Source organism: Gekko japonicus, unplaced genomic scaffold (assembly GCF_001447785.1).
Source record: "Gekko japonicus isolate JY-2015 unplaced genomic scaffold, Gekko_japonicus_V1.1 scaffold30, whole genome shotgun sequence".
In the NCBI taxonomy this organism is placed as follows: Eukaryota; Metazoa; Chordata; class Lepidosauria; order Squamata; family Gekkonidae; genus Gekko; species Gekko japonicus.
The window spans coordinates 641,996-668,009 of record NW_015168045.1 but is presented as its reverse complement, the minus strand read 5'-3'; the positions used below and the strand labels follow the sequence as shown (position 1 = coordinate 668,009).

Here is a 26,014-nt window from a genome sequence, read left to right as displayed (position 1 = left end):
TTTACATATACTCTTAATGTGTACAGTTAAAAAAAATCAACTTTGTGTTTTTTTTTAAACAAACAAGGAAACAACTATTACTGAGATAAAGCAGAGATTAATGCAGATCCCCGATGAAGAAGGAATTGTTATTGATGGATTTCCAAGAGATGTGGCCCAGGCTATTTCCTTTGAGGACCAAGTAAGAAATAGTTATTGTTTTTTTTAGAATTCTTAGTTGTTTTGAATTTGTTCTGTTCTTTATGTTAAGAATCTGAACTCTAGAAAAACTGGCAATGCGGTCTTAACTGAAGTTTCACTTTTCTGAGTCTATTGAAGTCAATGAATTTAGAAGGTTATAACTCGGCTGCTTAGGATGCCACAACAAATGTAGTCAATATGCTGAAGACACCCAGCTCTATCTGATGCTGGGCAGCCGGTCAGACTCTGCCCCGGATGACCTTCATCGGGCGCTACAGGCTGTGGCTGGGTGGCTCAGACTGAGCCGGTTGAAACTAAACCCGGCAAAGACGGAGGTCCTGGGCCTGAGTCGGATTGGTTCAGGGTTGGGGCTCCTTCTCCCAACCTTTGATGGGGTGCCTCTGGTGCCAGCGTTGGAGGTTAGGAGTTTAGGTGTGCGCTTGGACTCCTGTTTAACGATGGAGGCCCAGGTGGCAGCCACTGCCAAGTCGGCATTTTACCATCTTCGGCTGGCTCGGCAGTTGGTCCCCTTCCTTAACCGCAATGACCTGGCCACTGTGATCCATGTGACGGTTACCTCGAGGTTAGACTATTGTAATGCTCTCTACATGGGGCTGCCTCTGTCGCAAATCTGGAAGCTGCAGCTAGTGCAGAATGCTGCAGCCAGGCTGTTGATGGGTCTCTCTAGGAGGGATCACATTCAGCCTATGCTAAAAGCACTGCACTGGCTGCCAATAGCGTACTGGATTCGCTTCAAAGTGTTGGTTCTTACCTTTAAAGCCCTTTATGGCCAGGGTCCAGCCTACCTGAGGGACTGCCTTTCCCCATATGTTCCCCCAAGGGCACTACGGTTGGGGAGTTATCATCTCCTGGAAATGCCAGGTCCCAGGGACAGTAAATTTGCAGTGACCAGAGCCAGGGCATTTTCGGTGGCGGCTCCTACCTGGTGGAAGGAGCTCCCGGAGGAAATCTGGGCCCTGCGGGATCTTTCTCAGTTTCACAGGGCCTGCAAGACGGAGCTCTTCCGCCAGGCTTTTGAGTAGGGGCTGCCGCCGCCACTACTCCATCATTGCTATCTATGCACCATCGCACTATTACCACCACTATCTGGTTCTTTCGGGGTGCGAGGTGACCCTGGCAGGAGAAGGGATGACAGACTATGGGAATGCTACCATTGGGATTAAGATCTACCTCATCTTGTGATAAACGGAGCACTGATATTTTGTTATTGTATTTTATTGTTTTAATGCTATGTTGTTTTTATTTGTTTTAATCTTGGCACTCTGTGCCTCTTGTTAGCTGCCCTGAGCCTTCGGGGTAGGGCGGGATATAAATACAAAGATAAATAAATAAATAAATAAATACTAATGAAGCAGTCAATATTTCCTTTAAAGTTTTGCAAAGGTGAAATAGTTGGCTAATAAAGGTCATGCTTTTGACCTATATTTTGTCAATACAATGACCTTGTGGCTTTGAAAGCAAGTAGAATTTGGTCATACAGCAGGTAACCATAGTATTTCCTTGCTTCTGTGAAGAAAGCCTTCCTAAGGGCAAAAGAAGATCCAGTTTTCTGAAGCATATTTTTCATACATCATTGATGTTAAAATGTCAAACAAAAGGCTTTTACTTAATTGCAACTTTTCTGGGCTCATTAGGAAGAATGCAGTTTTATGGACAGACTCTGTTTGTTGCAGATTCCTAAAAGAAAACGCAGAAAGAACCTCTCTGTGTTTTGTAGCATATCCATTAACTATAAGTGTCTTTTCTAAACTAATTTTTGGGTAAAGTGGCTCAAGTGGTTAAGACGCTGAACTGCAGGCTGTGGAAGGTCAGTAGTTCAGCAGTTCAAGACCCGAGTGTGCCGCATGATGGAGTGAGCTCCTGTCTCTAGTTCCAGCTCCTGCCAACCTAGCAGTTTGAAAGCAAAAAATTGCAAGTAGATAAATAGGTACCACTTCAGTGGGAAGGTAGCAGCGTTCTGTGCGCCTTGGTGTTTAGTCATGCCGGCCACATGACCACGGAAATGTCTTCGGACAGCGCTGGCTCTTCGGATTTGAAACCGAGATGAGCACCGCAATCCTAGAGTAGGATTCGACGGCTTTCGAGCAAGGGAACCTTTACCTTTACCTTTATACAGCTTTTTAAAAATATCACAAGGCTCTTTTTTCAAGAATAAAATAAAAAGGCAACAATTAAAGCAAATGTGTCATATTAAAGATGATGGCACCTTAAAATATAAAGTAGTTTTCATTAGTGATTTATGCTGTAGGACATCTCTGTGCAGTTTCTTGAGCAAAGTCAATGGCTTTCTTGCCATCAAATAGATTTTCAGGATTGTGTCCCTCTTTTCAAGGTAGTTTATCATTGCTTAATCCAGAATAGAGACTACCTCTGAAGTAAGCCTTCAGTATTTTAGTAGCATGACAGTATTATTCCTTTATTGTGAGGCAATCCAAATGATTAAATTCATGTGATTGAAACATATTTCACCTTCTGATCAAACATTGTAACAAGCTATAACATTTTATGAAAGCCATATGCAAAGGTTAAATTTCAAAAGTGGGATTTTCTGCAGTTCTCTTCAAACAAATCATTTTAAAGTGCTCCATAATCACTAAAAATGTTAATAACCATTTTGAAGTAGACAATCCTATGCAGATGTGTGTGCAAGATGGTAGCCTAATGAGGTAATTCGATTTTGTTCTCTAATAAGGCATGGCTTTTGGAGGAGCTGAAACAATTCAATATCAGTAAATCCAGCTCCATGACAGCTCTTTTTCTTTGTCCTCTACCTTTGAAGAGAACACTTTGTCCTCTACCTTTGAAGAGAACACTTTTTCTTTGTCTTCTACCAGTGAAGATAAAACTAACTCTTAGGTACTTGGAAGAAATGTAGTATTTTTATATTTACACAGACTTGGCTACCTAATCTGGGGTGCTGCTGATGATCAAAGAATGCATACCGACAATTATATAACCTAGATAAATTACAGCATATTTTAATGGCATTACCCTAATAACAATCATAGGATTTAAAAAATAATAAAATAGTGGGTTAGCTTCCCCACTCATTCAGTAAATGCTTAGGCATGCAGGGGGAATTTTAGCCTTTATCAATGACAAGTACAGAAGCAGGGAATGTCAAGGAAGCTCATGTGATGGGGGGAAAACAAGCACCTATAGATATTTTCCTTGTGTGGAGCTGAGCCTAAGTCCACATAAATTTTAAATTTTGGGTTTTATGGTTTTGATATATTTTATGTGTTTTAAGCCATCTTTTAAATGTGTTTTAAGCCCTCTTGAGTTCTGTAAGGAAGAAAAGAGGCTAATAAACGTTTTAAATAACTAAAATAAATTAGTGGGCATAGAATGGTGTAACTTTGGTTAGGATTGCACTGTATGTTTGCCAGGGCCTAGGTGTCAAATGCTTTAGACTACAGGAGTTCTCTCCTGTTCCCTCTTGACCTCTGTTGCTGAACGCCTAAACTCTGCTACCCTGTTAGAGCCCTGAGATGCAAGTCCCCAGGAAACTTGTTTTTACAGAGTCTAACCTTTAATAAACCCTGATTTACAGCTGTAAGCTATAGGTCCACTCCCAGGAATTAAACAATAGCTAGGGTTGCCAAGTCCACTCGTCGCACTGGCAGAGGGGCTTAGGGGGCATTCTAGGTAGACCTAGGGTTGCCAGCCTCCAGATGGGGGCCGGGGATCTCCTGCTTTTACTACTGATCTCCAGCCGACACAGATCAGTTCCCCTGGAGAAAATGGCTGCTTTGAAGGGCTCTATGGCCTTGCACCTTGCTGAGGCCCCTCCCCTCCCCAAACCCCACCCTCTCCTGGCTCCACCCCCAAAGTCTCCAGGTATTTTCCAACCCAGACTTGGCAACCCTAGGTAGACCTGTAGCTACAGTGGGGCCTCTCGAAGCCTGGCCCCACAGGGCTCTTTTTGTACCAGAAACTCCTTTGCATATTAAGTGACACACCCCTAATGTAGCCAATCCTCCAAGAGCTTATAGTTGCCGCTGTAAGAAGAGCTCTGTAAGCTCTTGGAGGATTGGCTACATTAGGGGTGTGTTGCCTAATATGAAAAGGAGTTCCTGCTACAAAGAGCCCTGCATTACCACCAAGGCCCCACAACTTCCCATCCAGCCCAGGATTCCTCTCCTCTGCTCCCAAGCCCTACACTAAAGCCAAGTGATTGTAGGGAAGGGTGGCAGCAGGGCTGTTCGTTCGTGTGTATGCAGGTAGGGGTGTATGGGGTGCCCTCTGACTTATTTAAAAGCCCCCAAATTTAAAAAATCCTGGCTACAGGCCTGATTCTAGGATGTCCCTGATGTGATGATATCACCTGGAAGTGACATCATCACATTGGGGATGTCGCACGGCAATGCTCTGGTTTGAGGACAAAACTCTATGGTAAAACTGGCTTCAAACTATAGAGTTTTTCCCTCAAAAAAGAGCATCACCCTGCAACGCCCCCAACATGATGATGTTATTTCCGGGTTGCATTGCTGTTTGGGTGTGGGGTTTCTTCCACTAACCAGCTGGCCAGTGGTGGACAGAAGCCACAAAAACTAGGGGAAGCCCTGCTGGGACCTGGGGACTGGCAACCCTAACAATAGCAATTTGCTGGCCCACCTCACTCAGCCGAATCCCCTTCCAGCAGAACAATGTGTTAGTAGAGCATAATATACTAAAAGCTAGAGGGAGATTTTCAGACAGAAACACTCAAAACTTCTCAGGAGCCATACAGCCTCAATCAAACAAATACACATGTCCCAAATTCCAAGCTCCTCTGTTAGAAGTCTCTGTTCAAGAGCACAGGATGTAAGCCCCCAGGAAACCTGTGTGTTTTCTTACAGAGTCTGACCTGTAGTCTAATTTAAAGGCACATTTGAAAAACAAGTTAATTGGGAAAGGCCTTTGGACTCTTTGGCCAGTTTCGATCAGTCCATTTTCTAACTTCCAAAAGAAGATTGAATTTTAATTTTTCCTTTCTTCAAACCTTTCAGGTAAAACAAAACACCTTGCCCTCTAGTAAATACATGTCAGAGACTTAGCAAACATCAAAATATTCTTTATATTCTAGACAGTCAGAGAAAAATGCTTAGCGGGAGGCCTGACTTAATGCTTACGCATCATTCAGGCTGAAAGCCAGTGAACCATTCACAGGACTAGTGTGTTAAATATTGTTTCCAATTATATCCATCAGCTAGTAGCTGAAGTGGATGGGCTGACTTTATTTATTATATTATTATTCAGTATATTATTCAGTTTCTGTTCTTCTTGCTCATTTTCATACATTTCTTTCATACAGTAATACATGAAACATTTGGAACTAGTTAGTAAGTCTATACATCATAACTGGCTTTAATTTTGTTTTGAGACAGCAATAATTCGAAATAACTGAGTTTAAAAGACAGCCCTTTGTGGAGTAAATATCAACAAGGTTACTTGGTAAAATGACAGATCCTGGAACCAATGGGAACAAACAAACAAGAACGTCATTATATAATTTTCTTGTCAGCAGTTGCTGCACACAATATTGTAATAGAAGACACTTGTGAAACCTTCAGCAGGTGAAGAGGTTGTCTGTCTCTGGATGTACTCTAGTCTCCTAGTTCAGCCTCCTAAGGCAGAGGTATCAAACTCGTTTGATACAATGGCCGGATCTGACATAAATGTCACTTGGTCAGGCCAGGCCATGTGTGCCATAAAATGTAATACAAGGTACCAGAGATGTAAACTTTATAAAGGTGATTTCAGATGCCAAAAGACAATAGCAGGCATTGGTAATGAGACAGGAAACCTAGGTCTCAGTTTGGTACAGGAGGATTCAGTCCAAGAGGATGCAAAGAATAATTGGAAATAAGTCTGAAGAAATGAACAGTGATTCACAAAAGCACGTACCTTACCACAATTTTGTTAGTCTTTAAGGTGTTACTGGACTCTTACTCTTTCTACCACTATTAGAAACCACAACATTCAAAAAACAATGGAGGAACATTTTAACCTTCTAGGGCATTCAGTTGCTCACCTAGGAGTAGCAGTTCTTTTACAAAGGAATTTCAAAGAGAGATTAGAAAGAGTTATTGCTGAATTGCAACTTATCATGAAGCTCAAGACAATCAAACTCCTGGACTGAATTGAGACCTAGGTTTCTTCTCTCATTACCAATGCCTGCTATTGTCTTTTGGCATCTGAAATCACTTCACTCTCCAAGATATAAGGACAGATGGACTCACATTCCAGCTGTATTTGAAGAAGTGAGCAGTGACTCATGAAAGCTCATGCCCTGCCACAAAGTTTGTCAGTCATTAAGGTGCTGCTGTACTCTTGTTCCCTTTCACTAATAAGGAATGCAAGCTGTGCTGTTAGGTTCCCCCCCCCGATCTGTTAGAAATGGAAAGGGGTATCTCTTTAAGTGCCATGGGATGGTCTGTCTGTCTGTCTGTCTGTCTCTGTCTGTCTCTGTCTGTCTCTGTCTGTCTCTCTGTCTCTCTCTCTCTCTCTCTGTCTCTCTCTCTGTCTCTCTCTCTGTCTCTCTCTCTCTCCTGGAATAAAATGTTTTATGGTCATAAACACAGGACTCTCCCCCACATACCTGAAATTTAAAAAATTGGTCTTTAACACAGGACTTTCCCTCCCATACCTGGAATAAAACATTTTTGGTCTTAAACACAGGAATCCCCCCCCCATACCTGGAATAAAACTTTTTTGGTCTTAAATACAGGACTTTCTCTCTTTTTCTGGCGTGCTGTGTCTGAATCCCTCCCTTTCTGAAGAAAAAGTGTGCTTATACCTGGAATAAAATGCTGCTGGTCTTCTTAGAAGTCCCATGAGATGCCATATTTCCACTCTCTCCCCTCCCTCCCCAGAGAGGGAGGGGAAGGAGCCCTCAGCCAGTCAAGGGAAGGCTTTCTTTCTCTCCTCTGAAGCAGAAAGGAGGAGAGACTGGGAAAAGGAGCTGTGATGTTAGAAACAGGAAGCAGGAAGCAGCACAGGGTCAGCTGCTCTTGGACTAGATTGCCGCCCTGTGCAGGTCTGATTCGGCCCAGGGACCATATGTTTGACACCCCTGTCATAAGGACTAGCATACTTGTTTAAACAGCCTAGCCATCCATCAATCTGAATACCTCTCTATTTAAGAAGCACATGGATTAAATATGTCAGCAACGAACCATCCAGTGCAAGAGACAGTAGCTCCAAAGCAGCATTCATCAGTGCAAGCAAAGCCACCCTATTTTTTCATTTAGAGTATTTGTGATCCATATTGTCAATCAACTGAACTACTGGAGTGAACAGTGCAAGGGCTTGTTGACCACACTGTGTGTGTGTCCTGAATGGAAATGATCTAGCTGCATCATACAAGGTACCCACTAATATGAAGTAGAGTAGGTTGAGTAAAAGTATTGACAGAGGGGCAGAGGGGGATATGAACCCAAGCAGAGCTGGACAAGTAAGCGACATAGTAGGGATTTGGATTCTGAGAGGCATCTAAATACAAACACACACCCAATGACTAAATTACCATTTTTTGGTAATGCCATGGGGCCTCTTAAACTTGATATAGTTTAGGGTCTTCCTATGTCTTCATCTAGTCTTTAACTTAGGTTTCCTAGATCCTAGTCTACCAGTCTAACCACTACACCACTTGGGGTCTCTTTATCAGCTAGCGTTGGGCTGGTTCTCTCCTACACATTATTGACGGCTGCCAAATATGACAGTGAGCTATCCCAGATTAACCATTACATAGAGAATTTCCACATTGCCTCAAACAATGCTTTTCAGTTGGATTAGGTTCGTGTGATATGCTGCGTGCTCACGTTGGGGGCATGGCCCCATATGGTTTCCCCCTGACGATGTGGGCCACGCCCCCAACATGAGCGACGTGGCTGCGTCACCTCTGGTGACGCAGCTTCGGGGGCAGAGTTCCCCCCGGGGCCCGATTCCGCCGCGGCGGAAATCGGGCCTCCGAAGCGGGGGATTCCCCGCCCCCGGGCCCATTTGGCAACCCTAACTCCCAACCCAATTAAAAGTGTTGGTTTTGCCCCTTAAAACCCTACATGGTTTGGGATTGGGGTATCTGAAGGACCATCTCCTCCCATATGTTCCTACCTAGGAACTGATTACAGGAAGAGACCCTCCAGACTGTCCCATCAATCAAAGAAACTCATTTGGTGGGTACATAAGAGAGGCTGTTTTCACTGACAGCCCCATGATTATGGAACAAACTTCCCGGGGAGGTGTGCCTGGCCCCCTCACTTTCTATCTTTAGCTGAAGACAGTTTTATTTAGGACTGCATTTGATTAAAGTATTTGATGAAAGCAGTCCTAAATTGTGATTTTAAATGTTGGGGGTTTTTATGTAATCTATTTTATGTATTTTATTAATATTTAAGCCACCTTGAGTTCTGTAAGGAAGAAAGGCAACTAATAAAATAAATAAATAAATATATTCTCTTGGTTTTGTAACTGTATAGTAACAGCCTTTTAAAAAGTATTGGAGGTATTTTGATATTATGTTTTCAAATCCAGCTTGATAGCAGTGTGAGTTCTGAATATTAACTAATTATAAGTAATTGATTGCACAAAGCACTTTATGTTTTAAAAGGTGTACAATTGATAAGTATTCCTATAACGTTTGTTTTATTATTTTTTTACTAATTATGACAATATGCAATTACCACCATGAAATGCTGGTGCCATAGTGGGATTATCCCTATACTTTGAAACTTATTTGATCTTCCTAGGGAAAATATTAGTGGTTTAAAGCATTGAGACATTAAATCAACCCACTGACTAAGAGTTTCTTGATGGGCAAAAATGTTATGCAAAATATTAATCTGTGCTCAGCAAAATTTATTTTTTGCAGTGACTCCATTAATTCTATGATTATATGTGGAATAGTGGTTCATAATAACAGAGTTAGAAGTGATAGAGGAAATATAATACAGCTTGATAATTATTAAAATTTCTATCTTGTAAACAGTGTTTTTCTCAGAAAGGGCAGTATCTCAAATACACAAATATGATTGTATAGGAAAAGCACAGAACACTTTAGAAATAGATAGATCACTGCGCTTCCCACACACCTGTGCCTCCCCACTAAGCCATAGTGAGATATTTAAGGACATAAATCTTTGAAGCAGGAATACAACAATTTGCTCTGTACGTGATTTGGCCTGAGAACAATTTACTGGTGGTGTCAGGTTGCCAAGCATGACCTGGCAACCAGCAGAAGATGATGGAGGTGGAGACTTACAGTTGCAAGTGATTAACATCCCTGGTGCAATGATGTCACTTCCAACATGACCTGGAAGTGACATTGTCATGGCGGGGGTGATGCTCTAGCATTCACCCAAAACTCTGTGTAACAAAGGCTAGATTGTCATCCAATGTGATGAAGTCACTTCCAGGGTCACTCTGAAGCAACATGATAATGCTGGGGACACAGATCACCCCCCCTCCCAATTTCATCAAGAAATTTCCTCCCACTGCCCAGGTGAGCGGCAATGGGCAACAACAGCAAGAGGCAGTAAATTTCCCAGTATACTGGAAGACCAAGTAACCTTAGGTGGAAGGCATACAGAAAATGTATGAATGCCTTGTGTTCATTAGTAAATGAAGTATGTTAATATTACCTAATATTAGGACTTGGCTTGAAACTCAACATCAAAAAACTAAGATCATGGCATCTGGCCCCATCACTCCTTGGCAAATAGAAGGGGAAGTCATGGAAGCAATGACAGAATTCACGTTCCTGGGATCCAAGATCACTGCAGATGGTGACTGCAGCCATGAAATTAAAAGATGCCTGCTTCTTGGGAGGAAAGTTATGTCAAACCTAGACAGCATAATAAAAAGTAGAGACATCACCCGGCCAGCAAAAGTCCGTATAGTCAAAGCTATGGTATTCCCAGTAGTAATGTATGGCTGTGAGAGTTGGTCCATAAGGAAGGCCGAGCGCTGAAGAATAGATGCTTTCAAATTATGGTGCTGGAGAAGACTCTTGAGAGTCCCTTGAAGGAGATCAAATAAGTTAATCCTAAAGTCAATCAATCAAACCTGATTATTCCCTGGAAGGATAGTTACGGAAGCTGAAGCTCAAATACTTTGGCCACCAAATGAGAGGGGAGCACTCACCGGAGAAGACCCTGATGCTGGGAAAGATGGAAGGTAACAGAAGAAGGGGACAGCAGAGGATGAGATAGTTAGTGTTATCGATGCAACGTACATGAGATTGAACAAACTCCAGAGGACGGTGGAAAACAGGAGGGCCTGGCATGATGTGGTCCTTGGGGTCATGAAGAGTCAGACTCGACTGTGTTACTGAACAGCAACAACAACAATATATAGAATATACAAGTATGCCTGCACAAATGTGCAACACCTAAAACTGTTTGGCCTACATTCCCCCCCCCTTGTACTTTTTTGGTTCCTTTCAGTTGGCTCCAGTGTTCCCTCTAAGCTGAGTTAGTGTGAACTAGCTCATAGTTTTTTAGCCTCCAGCTCACACATTTCTGTCTTAGCTCAGGAAGGATGGCTCCAGAGCAAACTGATTTATGAAGCAGCCAACTCACTCGCTCACAGCTTTAATGCCAGTAGCTCACAAAGTAGAATTTTTGCTCACAAGACTCCACAGCTTAGAGGGAACATTGGTTGGCTCCCTTTGAAAAATTAGGGCTACCATTTTGAATAAGAAGTATGATTTCTCAAGTGTTAGTTAAAGCAAACTAGTTGTAGTAGGATGAACATTCCTACTATGCATAGACTCTACTGTAGTTCACAGCCTCTAAATATAAATGCAGGAAGCTTTCCTGCTATTTAAATTATCACAACTTCCTTTCTATACAAATTTTCCCTAATGCTTATAGGTCAGTTGAAAAGTAGCTTATTGAGACATGATGAAAATAATTGATCAGAAATTATTTGATTGTAGACTGTAACTCATGCTGTAGGGTTTTCCCTTTCTACAGAAAGAAAGAAGCCAATGTGTGGTTTGTTCAGTTGCCCAGTAAATTGATCCTAGGAGTGGTGGATTATTATCTGCAGCTCAAAATCTCTATTTGTGTTGGGTTTAGAGAGCAGGAAAAGGGCCATTTGATCACCCAAATGGGAAAGTGGTGGCTACTGTAATGAAAATGGTATGCTTATTACAGCTTGAGAAAATCATGGAAATTTAACAGAATTCAGATAGCAAGGAAAGAGCTGCTGCTCATCTTCCCCAAGAGCTAAGCAAAAATTATTCTCTCTTTTGTTTACACTGATACTGTGGTTTCACAATGAAAGCCTCACACATGTGTTATACGATGAGGGGGTTGGCTTGTGTCTGTATATTGATACGTTCCTTTTTATTTTAGCATGTAAAGTACTTTCCTTTAATAGTTGACTCATTTGACCAAAGGTCTCAAGTCAGGCTATACTAAATTATTTCAATATTAGAGAGAGAGAGAGAGAGAGAGAGAGAGAGAGACCTACTTTATTAGACCTTTTACATTATTATTCCTAAAATGTTAGTCTTACCCCATCATTAAAAATACATCTTTTCCTTCACCATAATCACCATGGAGAAGAATTTTGCCATGGTTAAAGCAATCCTTGGATCTTCATCCTTTAATATAGATGGTACTATCTTAGTTCTGTCAACAGGCACTAAGTTCCTTAGGACTGGATTCGGCCATTTCACTCTATATAAATCATACCATGGACAATCCAAGATCATATCATCCAATGTTTCAAGGTCTCTCCATCCACATCAATAATATATGTCCTGGAATGCAATCTTCATATAACAGCCCTCCAGAATTGCTGGCAGATGCGCATTCATCCTAGCTTTTTTGAAAAAATGCTCAGCTATATGTGAGGAATGTTAAAAATTTCAAATAGGCTGGAAGGGCAAGGGTAGAGTTGGAGAACAACTGGAAATAATGAGCAAACTCTGTGTGCTCTAAAAGGGGAGTGAATCTTTTAGGCACACCTTTTCCTCAATTTTTTTTTGTTCATTTTATGGAGATGGGGTGTATGTGTCTACAAAGAATACAACTTTTAAGAAATTGAGATGCATTTTCAAAGTACATTTTATTCAATATTCCCTCTAAGGAGATCAGGATGCTGTACATGATATTTCCCTCTTCCATGTTACCTGCACAGTCCTGTGAAGTAGTTAGGGCTGCCAAATCCCCCCAGGGGGCGGATTTCCCCCCGCTTTGGAGGCCTGATTTCCGCCCCTGTGGAATCAGGCCCCGGGGGAAACCCCACCCCCACGTGCACGTCACAGGGAAGTGACATCATAACGCCGGGCACGCTGGGGGTGGGGCACAGCCATTTGAGGGGAAAACTCTATGTTTTCCCCTCAAATGGCTGTGCCCCGCCCCAGCGTGCCTGGCGTCATGACGTCACTTCCCTGTGACGTGCATGTAGCGCGTGTGCACTTCGCGCACGCATGCGCCAGGAGCCAGCACAAAGTCCCCCGCCGGCAGAGGTAAGTCGATTTGGCAACCCTAGAAGTAGTAGGTTAGACTGAGGGAATATGACTGGCCCAAGTGAGTGAGTGTCAAGGCAAATAGGAATTGGAACCTGACTTCCCTTGGTCCTGTCCAGCATGCTAATCATTTGTCAGAAACCCAAGCCTGGGCCCCCCTGTGTTACTGCTCCTTGTCCCTTGAGCAATATCCAGCTCTGTGGGTCCTCAGAGTTGAATGCACACAAGTAAAACAGGCCTTTAGATATATATAAAGGTTTATTAAAGGATTTAAAAAGATTTTCGTATGCAGTACAATCTCTATAGTTTAGCAACAGAGAAAACAAAGAACCTAACTATTCTATCTAATACATTGAATGCGTGGTATTAGATGGCCAATCTTCTTGCAGCATACAATCCAAACAGTAGCATAAAAGCATTCTATATGTTATAGTCCATCATGATGAAGCATAAAATATCAAAGCATACTATATCAAAGCATAAAGCATAAAATATCAAAGCATACAATATCAAAGCATGGCATGAGCATACAGTTAGGATGGCTTCCCTTTGGCCTTATTCCCTTATTATAGCTTTTTGCTCTCTGGCACTAGGTAGTCTCTTAGGTCCAATCAGAAATCTCTCTTGAAGATGTTATTATCTGTTCCTAATTCCCCATTTCCATCTGATTATACAACTGAGCACAAGTTCCATGATTAACCAATGACCACATTCTTAAGTCTGGATGGTTACAAGAAGGCCCAAACTGCAACCTGGACTAGCTCCTCTAATAATCACGTTAACCCTTGAGGGAAGTTAGGCTGCTTTGCATCACACACACCCCTTTCTGGAAGCTGAAATCAATGTTTTTACTATGTTTGAAGCTAACTACAACTAGGCAACGCATCTACATTTACATTCCTATGAAGTGAGGTAGATCAATGGTATTTTAGCAGAATGAATACAATGAGCAAAGCAGGAATTATGCATTTTGAAGCAGGAACTGCTGAAATGGCCCCTTTTTAAGATTTACTCACCATATATAACAGGCTGTCTGCCACCACTAGGAGTATGCAATTTTTTATTTAGTATTTTTTAGTTCGGGATTATTGGACCACAAAAAAATTGGTATTTCCGGAAACTTCCAGATCCCAATACCGGTATGGTATTCATATCCGGAATTTAAGGAAATCCCTTTTTTTTTCTGCTTACCCCAAATTGGGCAAGGTTTATTAAAAGTTTTTATTATTTTTCTAAACACAAACATACATTCACAAACAGTAATACACACACAAACACATATGGGGGGTAATAATGGATAGTACATGGTTTCACTTTAAGCCTTGTATATCAACAGCTTTCTCAGTGCAAGTAACTAAAAAGTCCAATTTCTTTGTTGGCTTCTATATTTCTTAATTTACTTGTTATTCCAGTCTTTATTAATCAGGGTATATTATTATAACTTTTGTACCAGATTTAGAATCTTGACCATGTATTTTGAAATGTGGACTCTGCATGTCCCTTTAACAATAAAGTCAATTTATCAATTTCTGCCGCCTCCAAAAGCTTGTTGACAATTACTTGTTTCATTGGGACCTCTGGGACTTTCCAATATTTAGCATATAGAATTCTAGCAGTTGTTATATAAACAATAAGATAGCCATCATCATTTTTACATATATCAGGAAGAATGTTTAACAATAATACTTCAGGAGTAAAAGGAACAGTACACTTTAATATTTTTTGCAAATTTTCATGTATCCAGGCCCATTTTTTAAAACTTTTTCACAATGCCACCAAATATGATAAAATGACCTCACCTTATTTTGGCATTTCCAACATTTGTTTGAACACTTAGGGTGCATTAAGACGGGGCATTTTAGCCGGCATAAACTGCTCCATTTGGAACCGGAGCAGTTTGATCTGGAAGAAACACGATCACACTTACCTCCTGACTGTGCAGCACATCACGATATGCCCGTCCACACTTCAGGCGCTCAGCAGAGCGCGTTGGTGGTTTAAAAAATTTTTTCACAGTTTGCGCATGCGCATAGGCAGGCTTCCTTATAATGAAGATCTTTGCACAGGCGCAGAACAACCCAACCCGGAAAGCATGCCTTGAGGCGAAGATGTCCCTTTAAATTTTTACTCTGAGGTCCCAGACTCATCTAAAGCCTTACACTAGGCCATTTTGTTTGTTTGTTTTACAAACACCAGGGCGAAGCTTCGCCCAAGCGCACATTGAGGAGACTTAAAAAAATTATGGCGGCTGAAAAGCGGAAGCCTCGGGCTTCTGAATGGAAGTGGCTAGACACCGGCGGAGAGCGATCAGACGGGGATAATGTGGTTGGAACCGGTGCACTCAGGATACCATCACTTGGGGACCTAGTAGCAGAATACAACGGTTTAAAGCTGTTTGCAATGGTTAGGGACAGAAGGCAGATATTCGCCATGTGATTGCCCGCAAGTACACCGATTCCAACTGGCATTTATACCGAGATAAATGCCCCATCTGAACGTACCCTTACTGTTATATTTAGCTAACTTTTCTGTGGTTACATACCACCTGTAAAACATTTTATAAACATTTTCTTTATAAGAGACGACTTTCGTTTTTTATGTTTATCTTCCATAATTGGTCCCATTGATCTAGGTCAATGTTATGTCCCAAGTTTTGTGCCCATTGAATCATTGTGGTTTTAACCGTTTCATCCAACATTATATAATCAAGAAGAAAAATGTACATTTTTAAATAAATTTTTCATCTGTAGAAATCAAAAATTTTCGAACTCTAACAAATTATCATAAAAACCTAATTTTTATTTTTAGAGAATCTAGATTCAATTTGTGCCCTTTGCCACCACGTTAGGTCCAATAATGGTTTCAAATTAAATTTAGAATATCTGAGTATCTTTTTACATCCTCTTCATAATAGGTTTTAGGGTTTGTGAAGGCTTCTAAAGGTGCAATCAGCTTTGACTTGTTTGTATATAATTGTTTATGCAACAGTTCCCAGACTTTCAATAAAGATGCTTTCAGCCAATGCTGCTTGAAGTATTTATGTACTGTGGCTTTCCCATACCATAAAAATAAGTGCCAACCTAGCATCAGGTCATGCCCTTCCAGCTTTAATAGTCTTTGATCTTCTAAAGTAATCCATTCTTTAATCCAGGCCATAGCTGATGCTCTATAATAAAGAAGCCAGTTTGGTAATGCAAAGCCTCCTCTTTCCTTAAAATCTTGTAGAGCTTTAAGTTTTATTCTCGGACGTTTCCCTTGCCATATAAATTTTGAAATTAAATTGTCTATCTGTTTAAAAATTGCTTGATTTTGCAAGATTGGTATAGTTTGAAATAGAAACAACCATCTTGGTAATATATTCATTTTAACTATGGCCATCTGAACCATTAAAGATATTTGAAATGTTTTCCATTTTTCCAAGTCTTCCTTTGTAGACTTTAAAAGCACTTTATAGTTGTTTTCCTGCAGTGTGCTGCATTTATTAGTCAACATTATTCCTAAATATTTAATCTTTTTCTGCAGTTGAAAATACGACTTCTGCTGAATTGGTAAAGCTTGTTCATTTTTCATGTTCTTTGTCATTATCTTTGTTTTATTTGTGTTCACTCTTAGTCCTGCTACTCGCCCATATTCCTGTAGTTTTTCCTTCAAGATTTGTATTGAATTGAGAGGATTCTCTAAAATGAATACAAGATCATCTGCATATGCCAATAGCTTAAACTCTTCTCCACACAGTTTAAGACCGCTTATTTGATCCTCAGATCTGATTACATCAGCGAAGACCTCCAATGTAAAAATAAATAATAAAGGTGATAAAGGACATCCTTGTCCCGTTCCCTTTTGTATTTCTATGTGATGAGACCGATCACCATTAACTGATATCTTAGCTGATTGTTTTTTATATATGGCTCCAATCATTCTGTTAAATTCAGGGCCTGCTTGAGCCTTTTTAAGTGCTTCTAATATAAAGTTCCAGCTAACATTGTTAAATGCTTTCTCAGCATCTAAAAAGATTAATGCCATTTGTTTTTCTAGATGTGCTTCATAATACTCTATAACATCTAAGATACACCTGAGATTGTTTCTGATTTGACTTTTGGGAAGAAAGCCCACTTGGTCTTTATGTATCTTTTGAGATAGATTTTTTTTTCATTCTGGAAGCTAATATACAGGCAAATATTTTATAATCCACATTTAATAAAGAAATAGGTCTATAATTTTTAATTTCCTTTTTATCCGTGTCTTTTTTAATGAATAAGAGTTATTATAGCTTCAGTCCATGAATCTGGCACCTCTCCTTTATCTACTATATTTTTACAAACTTCTTTGAAAGGAAGTAATAGTTGTTCTTCAAAGATATAGTAAAATTCTGCTGGTAGACCATCCGGTCCAGGTGCTTCCCCCCCTTTTTTTTTGACATTTCAAAGCTTCCACCACTTCTACCATTGCAATTGGATGATTTAAGATTTTTCTTTGATCTTCTGTAAACATTTTAGGTTTATATCTCTCTAAGTATTCCTGTATGTCATCTGGGATGGAATCCATTTTTTTTTATAAAGTTCTTTATAGAAGTCTTCCACAATAAGTTTCATATCTTGCATCTTACTTGTTTCTTCTCCATTTCTATTCTTTAAAATCTTTATATATGATTTTTCCTTTCCTTTTCGTACTTTATAAGCAAACCATCTTGTAGGCTTATTTGCATTTTCAAAATAATTTTGCTTAGCAAACATTATCTTTTTTGCTAATTCTTGTGTGAGTAGGCAATTCATTTGATGTTGTAAAAGCCTAAATTTGCTTTTCTTATTCCCAGATGTGGTGTCTAGCTTTAACTTATCTTCTTGTACTTTCACAGCATTCTGGAGTCTTGTATACTCCTCTTTCCTTTGTTTATTTACCTTGGCTAATTCTTTAATCATCCATCCCCTTGTGAAAGCCTTAAAGGCATCCGAAACTGTGTTTATAGATAAGTCTGGCTGTATATTTTCCTCAAAGAAAAATTTAAACTCCTTCGTGTCTTTTACAAATTTCTCAGTTTTCAAGAGTGATATGTTTAACGTCCATCTGTTCCTGGGTTTTGCATCTTGTAGCTCCAAAGTAACTGGGTTATGGTCTGCATATGTTCCAGGTTCAATTACTGCTTCTAACAATTCCTTAATAGCTGCTTAAGAAATCCAGCATATATCTAGTCTTGACCAGGAATTATGTCTGGCTGAATAATATGTGAAATCTTGCTTGTGAGGGTTCCTTACTTTCCAAGCGTCAACCACCTTTAATTCATCCAGTAAATTATAAAGTATAGATGGAAATACATTTCCTCCTTTCTTTTTCTTTCTCTTTTTTCATGTTTGCACATTTGTTCTTCTGTCACCCTTTTAATCAAAAACAGCATTAAAGTCTCCAATAATACAAATTTCTTGAAGTCTTGTTTTGTAATTAGTTCTTGAAGCGTTTTATAAAAATTTTCCTGATGTTGATTCGGAGCATAAATGTTTACTATTAACATCTTTTTAATCTGTCTTTGTATTGATACCATTAAGATTCTCCCATCTTGTGAGGCATATATCAAATCCGGTTGAAGATGCTCCTTTACATATATGGCCACACCTCTCTTCTTTTTTTCCTTGTCTGATGCAACAAAGACTTTACCTAGGCCTTTAACTTGAATATATTTTTCATCTACTTTTTAAATATGGGTTTCTTGGAGACATGTAATATCATAATCCTTTTTTCTTAATTGATGAAAAATTCTTCTTTTCTGAGGGGCATTTAAACCATTTACATTCACAGAAATAATTTTCATTTTCCCTTTACTCATTTTGGTTTTGTTTCTTTGCTTCCTGTTGTTCTCTTGCATGTTGCCTTGTATAAACTGGGGTTGTTCTTGTTGTTCTGTGTCTCCTTGTTGTTCTTTTAGGAAGTCCAGATAGTGCCGCCACTCCATGCAGTTTTTCTTCTTCCTCCTCTTCTTCTCCCTCTTCCTTTTCCTCTTGTTCTGTAGCCAAATCTTCTCCATAAGTCTTCAGGAAGTCTTCTGCTTTAAAAATCGATGTGATCCTATGTCTTTTACCTTTGAATGTAAAAATTAGACCTTCTGATAGTAGCCATCTGTAACTTACTCTATTGTTCCTCAGAAGTGCTGTGAGTTCCATATATTCTCTCTTTTTCTCTCTGACCCTCCAAGGAATTTCTTTCAACACATTTATTTCATTTTCATCCAGGATCAGAGGTGAGCTATTCACTTCTCTCAGAATCTTATCTCTGACAGCCCTTTTGTGGAATCTCACATGCACCTCTCTTGGCAGTTGATATTTTCTTACATATGAGGAATTCATCCTAAAAGAAATATCAGTTTCTTGAATAATTGTCTCTTCGTCTTCCATGTTCATGTGCTTAGCTAAAATTTTGGCCATTTTTGTTGTTAAGTCTTCATTCTGCTCTTCTGGTATGTTTTGAAACCTCAAGACAAAGGCCGCTCTCTCAGCTTGCAATCTCATCACATCCTGTTCTAGCATGGATTGTCTAACATCTGTATCTTGCATTCTATTTATGATCTCCTGTGACTTAGCTTCCATTTTTTCTGTTGTAGTATTCAAGCCAGCAATCTTTTGGGTGTTCTGTTACTTGCTTCTGTAATGTTTCCATGCTGGCAGTAAATTTCTCCGTTATTTCTTTCAAGGTCTCTTTGATAGGATTTACAACGTTCGTGATTGAACTTTTGATAGTATCTTGGATAAGGGCTTGCATTTCTTTGTTGGCAGAGGCTGCCAGAGTTGATGTAAATGATTTTGGCACACCAGGTGTGGCACCAAGCGTCCTCACTTGTTTTACTTGGCCTATTTGACCTGCTTTCTCCATCATAATGTAAAAAAAAAGATTGAGAAAGCCAACCAAGAGAAAGGAGATATCTGGCTGACTGCCAAAATTTTATTTTGACTATTGTCCTTATTATTATTTTCTCCCCAAAGTATTGTTTTTGAACACTGTGTTTGTGTAACTTATGCGGTTTAACCACAAAAATGTGCCTCAAGGTCAAATAGTTAAGATGTGTCTTCTCTCCTAAAAGCAGAATGTAGTCCGCTAAACAGCTGGTATGCAGTCACCATACAGTGAGGGGTGCCAAAAATAACAAGAGTGCCAATAAAGTCAATGGCTTCTAGCAATGACTAATCAGAGAGTCTTGCGACACAGTTCAATACAAGCCCCTTTTAAATGCAGCAAGAGTCAAATAACAGTCCCAATACAGTCAACAGAAAACTCTCCAGATACTACTGTTAAGACCCATAAAAAAAAGATTTATACAGAGCGTCCCGATAGTCCACACTCTACCCCAAATAGGGGAACAATTGAGAATGTTGCAAAGGGTCTTTAAGAGTAGAAATATCAAGCTGTCAAAGTTTTGTACTGTGTAAAATAGTCAGACTGAGTTTGCCTTAATGTTGCCCGGTTTGAAAATGAAAGTAAGATCAATACAACATTGCGTCCCCCCTTTTAAGCGTTTGGGGGTGGGGGGGGGGGGGGAATCTCCCGCCTCGACTCTTCAGAGATACTTTATTGCTTTATAGAGGGCAATAGAAGTAATTAGTCCCAAATCCTTTTATTGCCAAGCATAAAAAGTGTTACTCACGTTGATCTTAAGCAGCTTCTTTGGCTGGGTTTCTAACCCCTCCAGTCTTAGGCAGGGACAGTTAATGCCCATAGCCATGGACTCCTCTTCTGGTTCCACGTTGGAGGCGATCTAAGGGACTTGCACCCATGTGCAGCCACTGTACAGGGGTCCCAATCAAGCCTCTTGCTCCTACCCCCCCTTCCCTGAGGGGGTGGAGGGTCTCCTTACGATCGGAAATCCCATTTTTTTTCTGAGTCCAATAGACCCAAGAAGAAAAATACTGAATTTTAAAAAGCCAACCTAATTCTGGGGCTGGCTTGGCTTCTCCTGCAGCATGGTTTAAACTGTGCTGGGCCCCAGGATCTGCTTGTGGCAGGGAGATCCTGGGGCTGGCTTGGCTTTTCCTGCTTTTCCTGCAGCCAATCTTGGCTCAGCTCACTTCTCCTGCAGTCTGGTTTAAAAAGGGCTGCTGGAGAAGCAAGCCCCATGCAGCACAGCTGATCATGTCTGGGCTCGCTTTTTCTGTCCCCATCCTCCCTTGTTTCCAATGGAGGAGGAAAGGAGGTTTTAAAGGGATCTTGATCCCTTTAAATGCCTTCTGCAAGCTGCCAGCCTGTGAGTGAACTCCAAAGCTGAGAGTTCACTCCAAAGTCATGTAAAGGGATGAGAGCCTTTTAAATGCACTTTGACTGTAGGTATCTGGTGGTCCTGAAAAATCCTAAATAATCAGGATTTTTAGGGCTCAGCCATTTCAGATAGCTATCTGTAGCTGGCTGAAAAAAAATATCCTGGAAATACCAGTATGTTATGGGGGCTGTTCATCTTGGATAGACCAAATGCAGACCCCTAGCCACCACATTTTGGCTACTTTAATGTGAGCAGTCTCAGGGCTGAAATCTTGCTGGCTTATGGCACACCTTAACACTCAAGCATTATTTCCCTTCATTGTGTGGATGAAAGACAAAGGGTTACGATCAGAGGTCATTTCAGGGGGGAATGTGGGGGAACGCAGTTCCCCCGGGTGAGGTGCGGGGGCGTGGCACATGACGAAGCCCCGCCCCCTGCTTCCGGCCACCCCGCTTCCAGCCCTCATTCAGCCAGGAGGAGGCAGGAGAAGAGGGAGGGTAAGTTGCTTCCTCCCCGCCTCTCCCCACCCCTGCCTGCCTTGGCGGGGCTTCCTCGCACTCCCGCAGGCCTTGCAGGTCCACTGCCGGGCCCCTGATGTCAGGGGGTGTGGCATATGCTAATAAGTTATGCTAATGAGTTCCCCTAGCTCTTTTTCTACGAAATGACCCCTGGTTACGATCAGTTTCCAAGAAAAGCTGGACACCACACAGATGTGGTTTCAGCTTGTTTGGTGCCCATGCAATCCCCAGACATTCTTTCTCTACTGTAGCATAAGCCTGCTCCCATGGCAAATCTCTAATAGCAAAAATAAGATAAGAAAGTACAATCTCTATAGTTTAGCAACAGAGAAACGCACTGGAATGGAGTTCCAAACCTCTTCAACAATTTTTTTAAAATGTTTAAAGTTCATGAATTTTCAGTATACAGACTTTAGATTTTTTTCAGATTCACATTTATAAATATGGTCAAAGACCAGCATAAATCATATACACAGTCACAAGTAATAAACTTAACAGTATACAGATTGAAAACTTCATTTCCTTCTTGAGAATTCCAGCACCTCTATTTAAAAAAAAAAAAAAAGCAGCCCTGGCAATAGAGTCTGAATTGCAGAAATCTGAAAGCAGGAAGAAGTCTGAAAACAGATCTAAAACAAATTATAAGCATTAACTTGACATGCTAAACAATGCAGAAATTATATAATAGGATCATAATCCATCAGCAAAGTACATACTATGTACAATAATATAGTCCACAATGCCTGTCCCTTTGCCAAAGCATCTTTCCAAACCATTTCCTTACAGTATAGCCCTATTGTGTAAAAATTATTGGACTTAAATACAATTTATTCAGGCTCGTAGATTATTCAACTTCATAAAAGGAAATTACTGAAATCAGTATGAAAAGGGACTCTTGATGTTTGAGTACCATCTCTTAATTAAATTGTATGGATTTTCACAGGTCTACAAGGCTGTTAAAGCAATGTGATAAAAACTGTTTAAGAACAGAATGGGAATTCTTTTAAGCAATTAAATACAAGAAAATGGCAGATTCCTCATATTACATAATCAGATTCATTTGTGGTTATTAAACATGTTTGATGGTTCTTTCCAAACTTTAGATCATGAAAACATGTACATGTTTCAGTCGATATTCTCAGGAGTCCAAGAATTCCACATAACCTTAGACACTGTATATGCAGTGTGTAAGGTTATGTGGTTCACTATTAGTTTTAGCATCCTAGGAAAGGATATATAACGTTCAAATACTTATACTATCTGCTGTATACAAAAGAATGTTGGATCCACAAACAAAAATCTGTGGTTCTATTACCAGTGACAGAAATGTTTTTGTACATACGGTATTTCCTCCTTTGCCTTAACAGCCATAAGAGAATGGTCCTATATTTTTAGCAGTCTATATTGCAGATAAATGAGTTCTTTCTGTTCTTAAACTGTTTCTATGTATGCATCTGATTTTGTTATGACTAGTGTTCTGAACAAGTTTAAAACTGTTGCTACTGTTTGTTGTGTTCATCATTACGGCAACCCTGAAGACAGTAGCTGTTCCCATTATACGTGTAAGTGAAGCTGAGATGATGATTTGATGATTTGCTCAAGGGGACAAGACACAGAAATGCCATCAGGACAGGTTGTAGGGGCAAATTTCAGCGTTTCAAACTGCATGAGATATGCTAAACATTACATAGAAGTGGAGAAAATAGAAAAACTGCAGGTGATTTACGTTTTTGCTTTCCCTGCTTGCCTTGCAAGGTGTGAAAGTAAACACGTGGGTCACTTCTGCACTAAGATGTGAGAACCACTTGAAACTGGACAAAGTACAAATCACTAGTGCTTTCCCTATTCTATGTGTGTACCAGGAATAATTTCAGTTAATGAAATAAACTTCTAAATTTCACTGGATTTTAACTTAGGCATTAGGTATCTAAATTATAATTCTGAGAAGTTTTATACACCAAGGTGTGCAAAGAAGTAATCTTTTAAGACAACAATGTGTAAGTTGTAGACAGGAATGGGACAGGATAATTAAAGAGAAGGCAGTCTAAATGTGATATAAGCTTCTCTTAAATTTATTACTCATAACAATTTTGAATGTGTTGTTATGGTAAGTAACTCTTGTAGGCATTTAAAAGGCATCCCTATTTTTAAACACTTCCTTTTAAAATTCTATGAGTGAAATGTTGCTCTCCATGTATCTCTATGTATCATATCCATTCAAATTATCGGAAATAAAATTTCAGCTTTTTCCCCAAGTGTATTTTTATTATATAGTTAACTAAATTATTCTGACTCTATAATACACAGACTAATTACCAGGCAAATTAATTGCAAGAGCAAAATTCAATTGCCACATTAATTGTTTTAAAGAATATAATAACATCTATCATATATAGTGAAAAGCAAATTCCAGTATTAAGACTGTAACACAACCATTATGTTGGTAAAAGAAACACAGTTAAATCAGGATTATTTCCACGTACTACATATTGTTATAAAGAGCCTTTATTACTGGGTACAAACAATACCTAGCCCAAGTGACAGGGATGGATGTTCCAAAATTTAATGGAAGTTCTTACTTACCTATCCCTGAGATTTAAGCTCTAACCAATGTCCATGGGCCTTAAAGATACAACACAGCAATTGCCTGTGGGTGGGTTTTAACAGGTGGTAATAATTTTGTGTGAATAAGTCCTCAGCTGGAAAGATGCAGCAAGAGATGGATAGCGAAATCAGCTTCATCTAAAAATGACAAAACCAGTGCTTAAGCCATACTGTCCATTGTGGAATGTGGGGCACAGGGAAGAATATACTGACTTATTGCTCAGATTTACATGCCTTAAATTCTTGTACTATTAAGGACAACATGTTTTACATTAGAAAAGCTGAGGTTTTTTGTGATCAGAGCAAGTGTAAAATTGGCCAGTTCTTATCCATTCTTTACAGAAATGTCAGCATGGTTATGTTGGAAGCTATTATAAATAAATTCACTAATTTTAATTTTTTTTAATTATTTGATGCACCGGCCAATAGTCTGCCGTCCCTGCTGGAGGCCGTATCAGGCTGGGCGTTGGATCACCCTCGACTTATAGTCCTGTGGGATTTCAACGTCCATGCTGAGGACGTGGCCTCCAGCCGGGCTACGGACCTAGTGTCGTCCATGGCGGCACTGGGACTCTCACCGTGTTTATCTTCCCCTACGCATCAGGCCGGTCACATGCTTGATTTGATCTTTGCAGCGGGTGTGGAGGTGGACCGGATCACTGCCGAGGCAGTGCCATGGTTGGACCATCTGGCCCTGAAGGCCCGTCTGAGCATTCCACCTCAACCCTGCATAGGCGGCGAGCGCATTTTTGCTCGCCCACGGAGCTTGATGGACCCGGAGCGGTTCCAGAGGGCTCTGCGGGACTCAAGGCCCCCTGGCGGCTCGTTAGATGAGCTAGTGGATGACTGGAATGTCCGACTCTCCACGGCCATCGACGAGATCGCTCCCAGGCATCCTCTTTGCACTCACGTTAGGTGCGCCCCCTGGTATACCCAGGGGTTGCAGTCGCTGAAACGAGAACTTAGACGATTAGAGAGACGGTGGCGCCGCGCTCGTGACGAGGCAACAAGAACATCTTATAGGACGTTTATGAGATCCTATGAGATGGCAGTCAAGGCTGCTAAGAAGGATTTCTATGCGGCCGAGATTCCGTCTGCGAGCTCGCGCCCGGCCCAATTATTTAGTATAATTCGGAATTTGACAACCTTGCCTCAGGGTGAGCAATAAGTTAAGGAATTGGAATTTGGCTGTGAGGCTTTTGCGAGCTTTTTCGCAGATAAGGTCTTGGGGCTCCGCCGTGACCTCTCTGCTACAATTGAGACAGTGAGTGAACTTGAGGCCCCTTGCACGTCTTCGGGGCCGGGTTTAGAGTGTTTCAATCTACTCAGCTTTGATGAAGTGGACAGATTGCTCGTTTCTGTACGCCCAACTACATGCGACCTTGATCCGTGCCCCTCCTGGCTCATTAAAGCGAGTCCTGGGGGGTTGCGAGGCGCTGTGCGGGATACTGTCAACATGTCCCTCTCTGAGGGGCATTTCCCAGCTGTGCTCAAGGAAGCGATGGTCCGCCCTCTCTTTAAAAAACCATCTCTAGACCCGGCCGAATTGGCCAACTACCGGCCAGTGTCTAATTTGCCCTATTTGGGCAAACTTATAGAGAGGGCGGTGGCGTTACAGTTACAGGGCTTTCTGGAGGATGCTTCAGTCTTAGATCCCTTCCAGTCTGGCTTCTGCCCGGGCCACGGGACCTAGACGGCTTTGGTCGCCCTGACTGACGATCTCTGGAGACATCTGGATTGAGGCGGTGTGGCGGCACTGGTGTTGTTAGACCTGTCGGCAGCGTTTGACACTGTCGACCACCAGTTGCTGATCCATCGCCTCGCCGACGTGGGGATTCAGGGGCCTGCCCTTCAATGGTTTGCCTCTTTCCTGCAAGGTTGGGGACAAAGGGTGGTTCTCGGGGACCAGCGCTCCCTTAGGTATCCCCTTGAGTGTGGGGTACCACAGGGGGCAGTGCTGTCCCCGATGCTATTTAACATTTATATGCACCC

At 40.9% G+C, this 26,014-nt stretch overlaps 1 protein-coding gene across 1 annotated transcript in view; it reads left to right on the top strand.

The window, feature by feature from the left end:
• Positions 1–26,014, top strand: part of AK5 (adenylate kinase 5) — a 176,038-nt gene that overhangs the window by 13,207 nt on the left and 136,817 nt on the right. Inside the window, exon 5 of the mRNA XM_015414258.1 lies at positions 68–181. Coding sequence (XP_015269744.1) covers positions 68–181 — 114 coding nt within the window. The remainder of the gene's footprint in view (positions 1–67; positions 182–26,014) is intronic.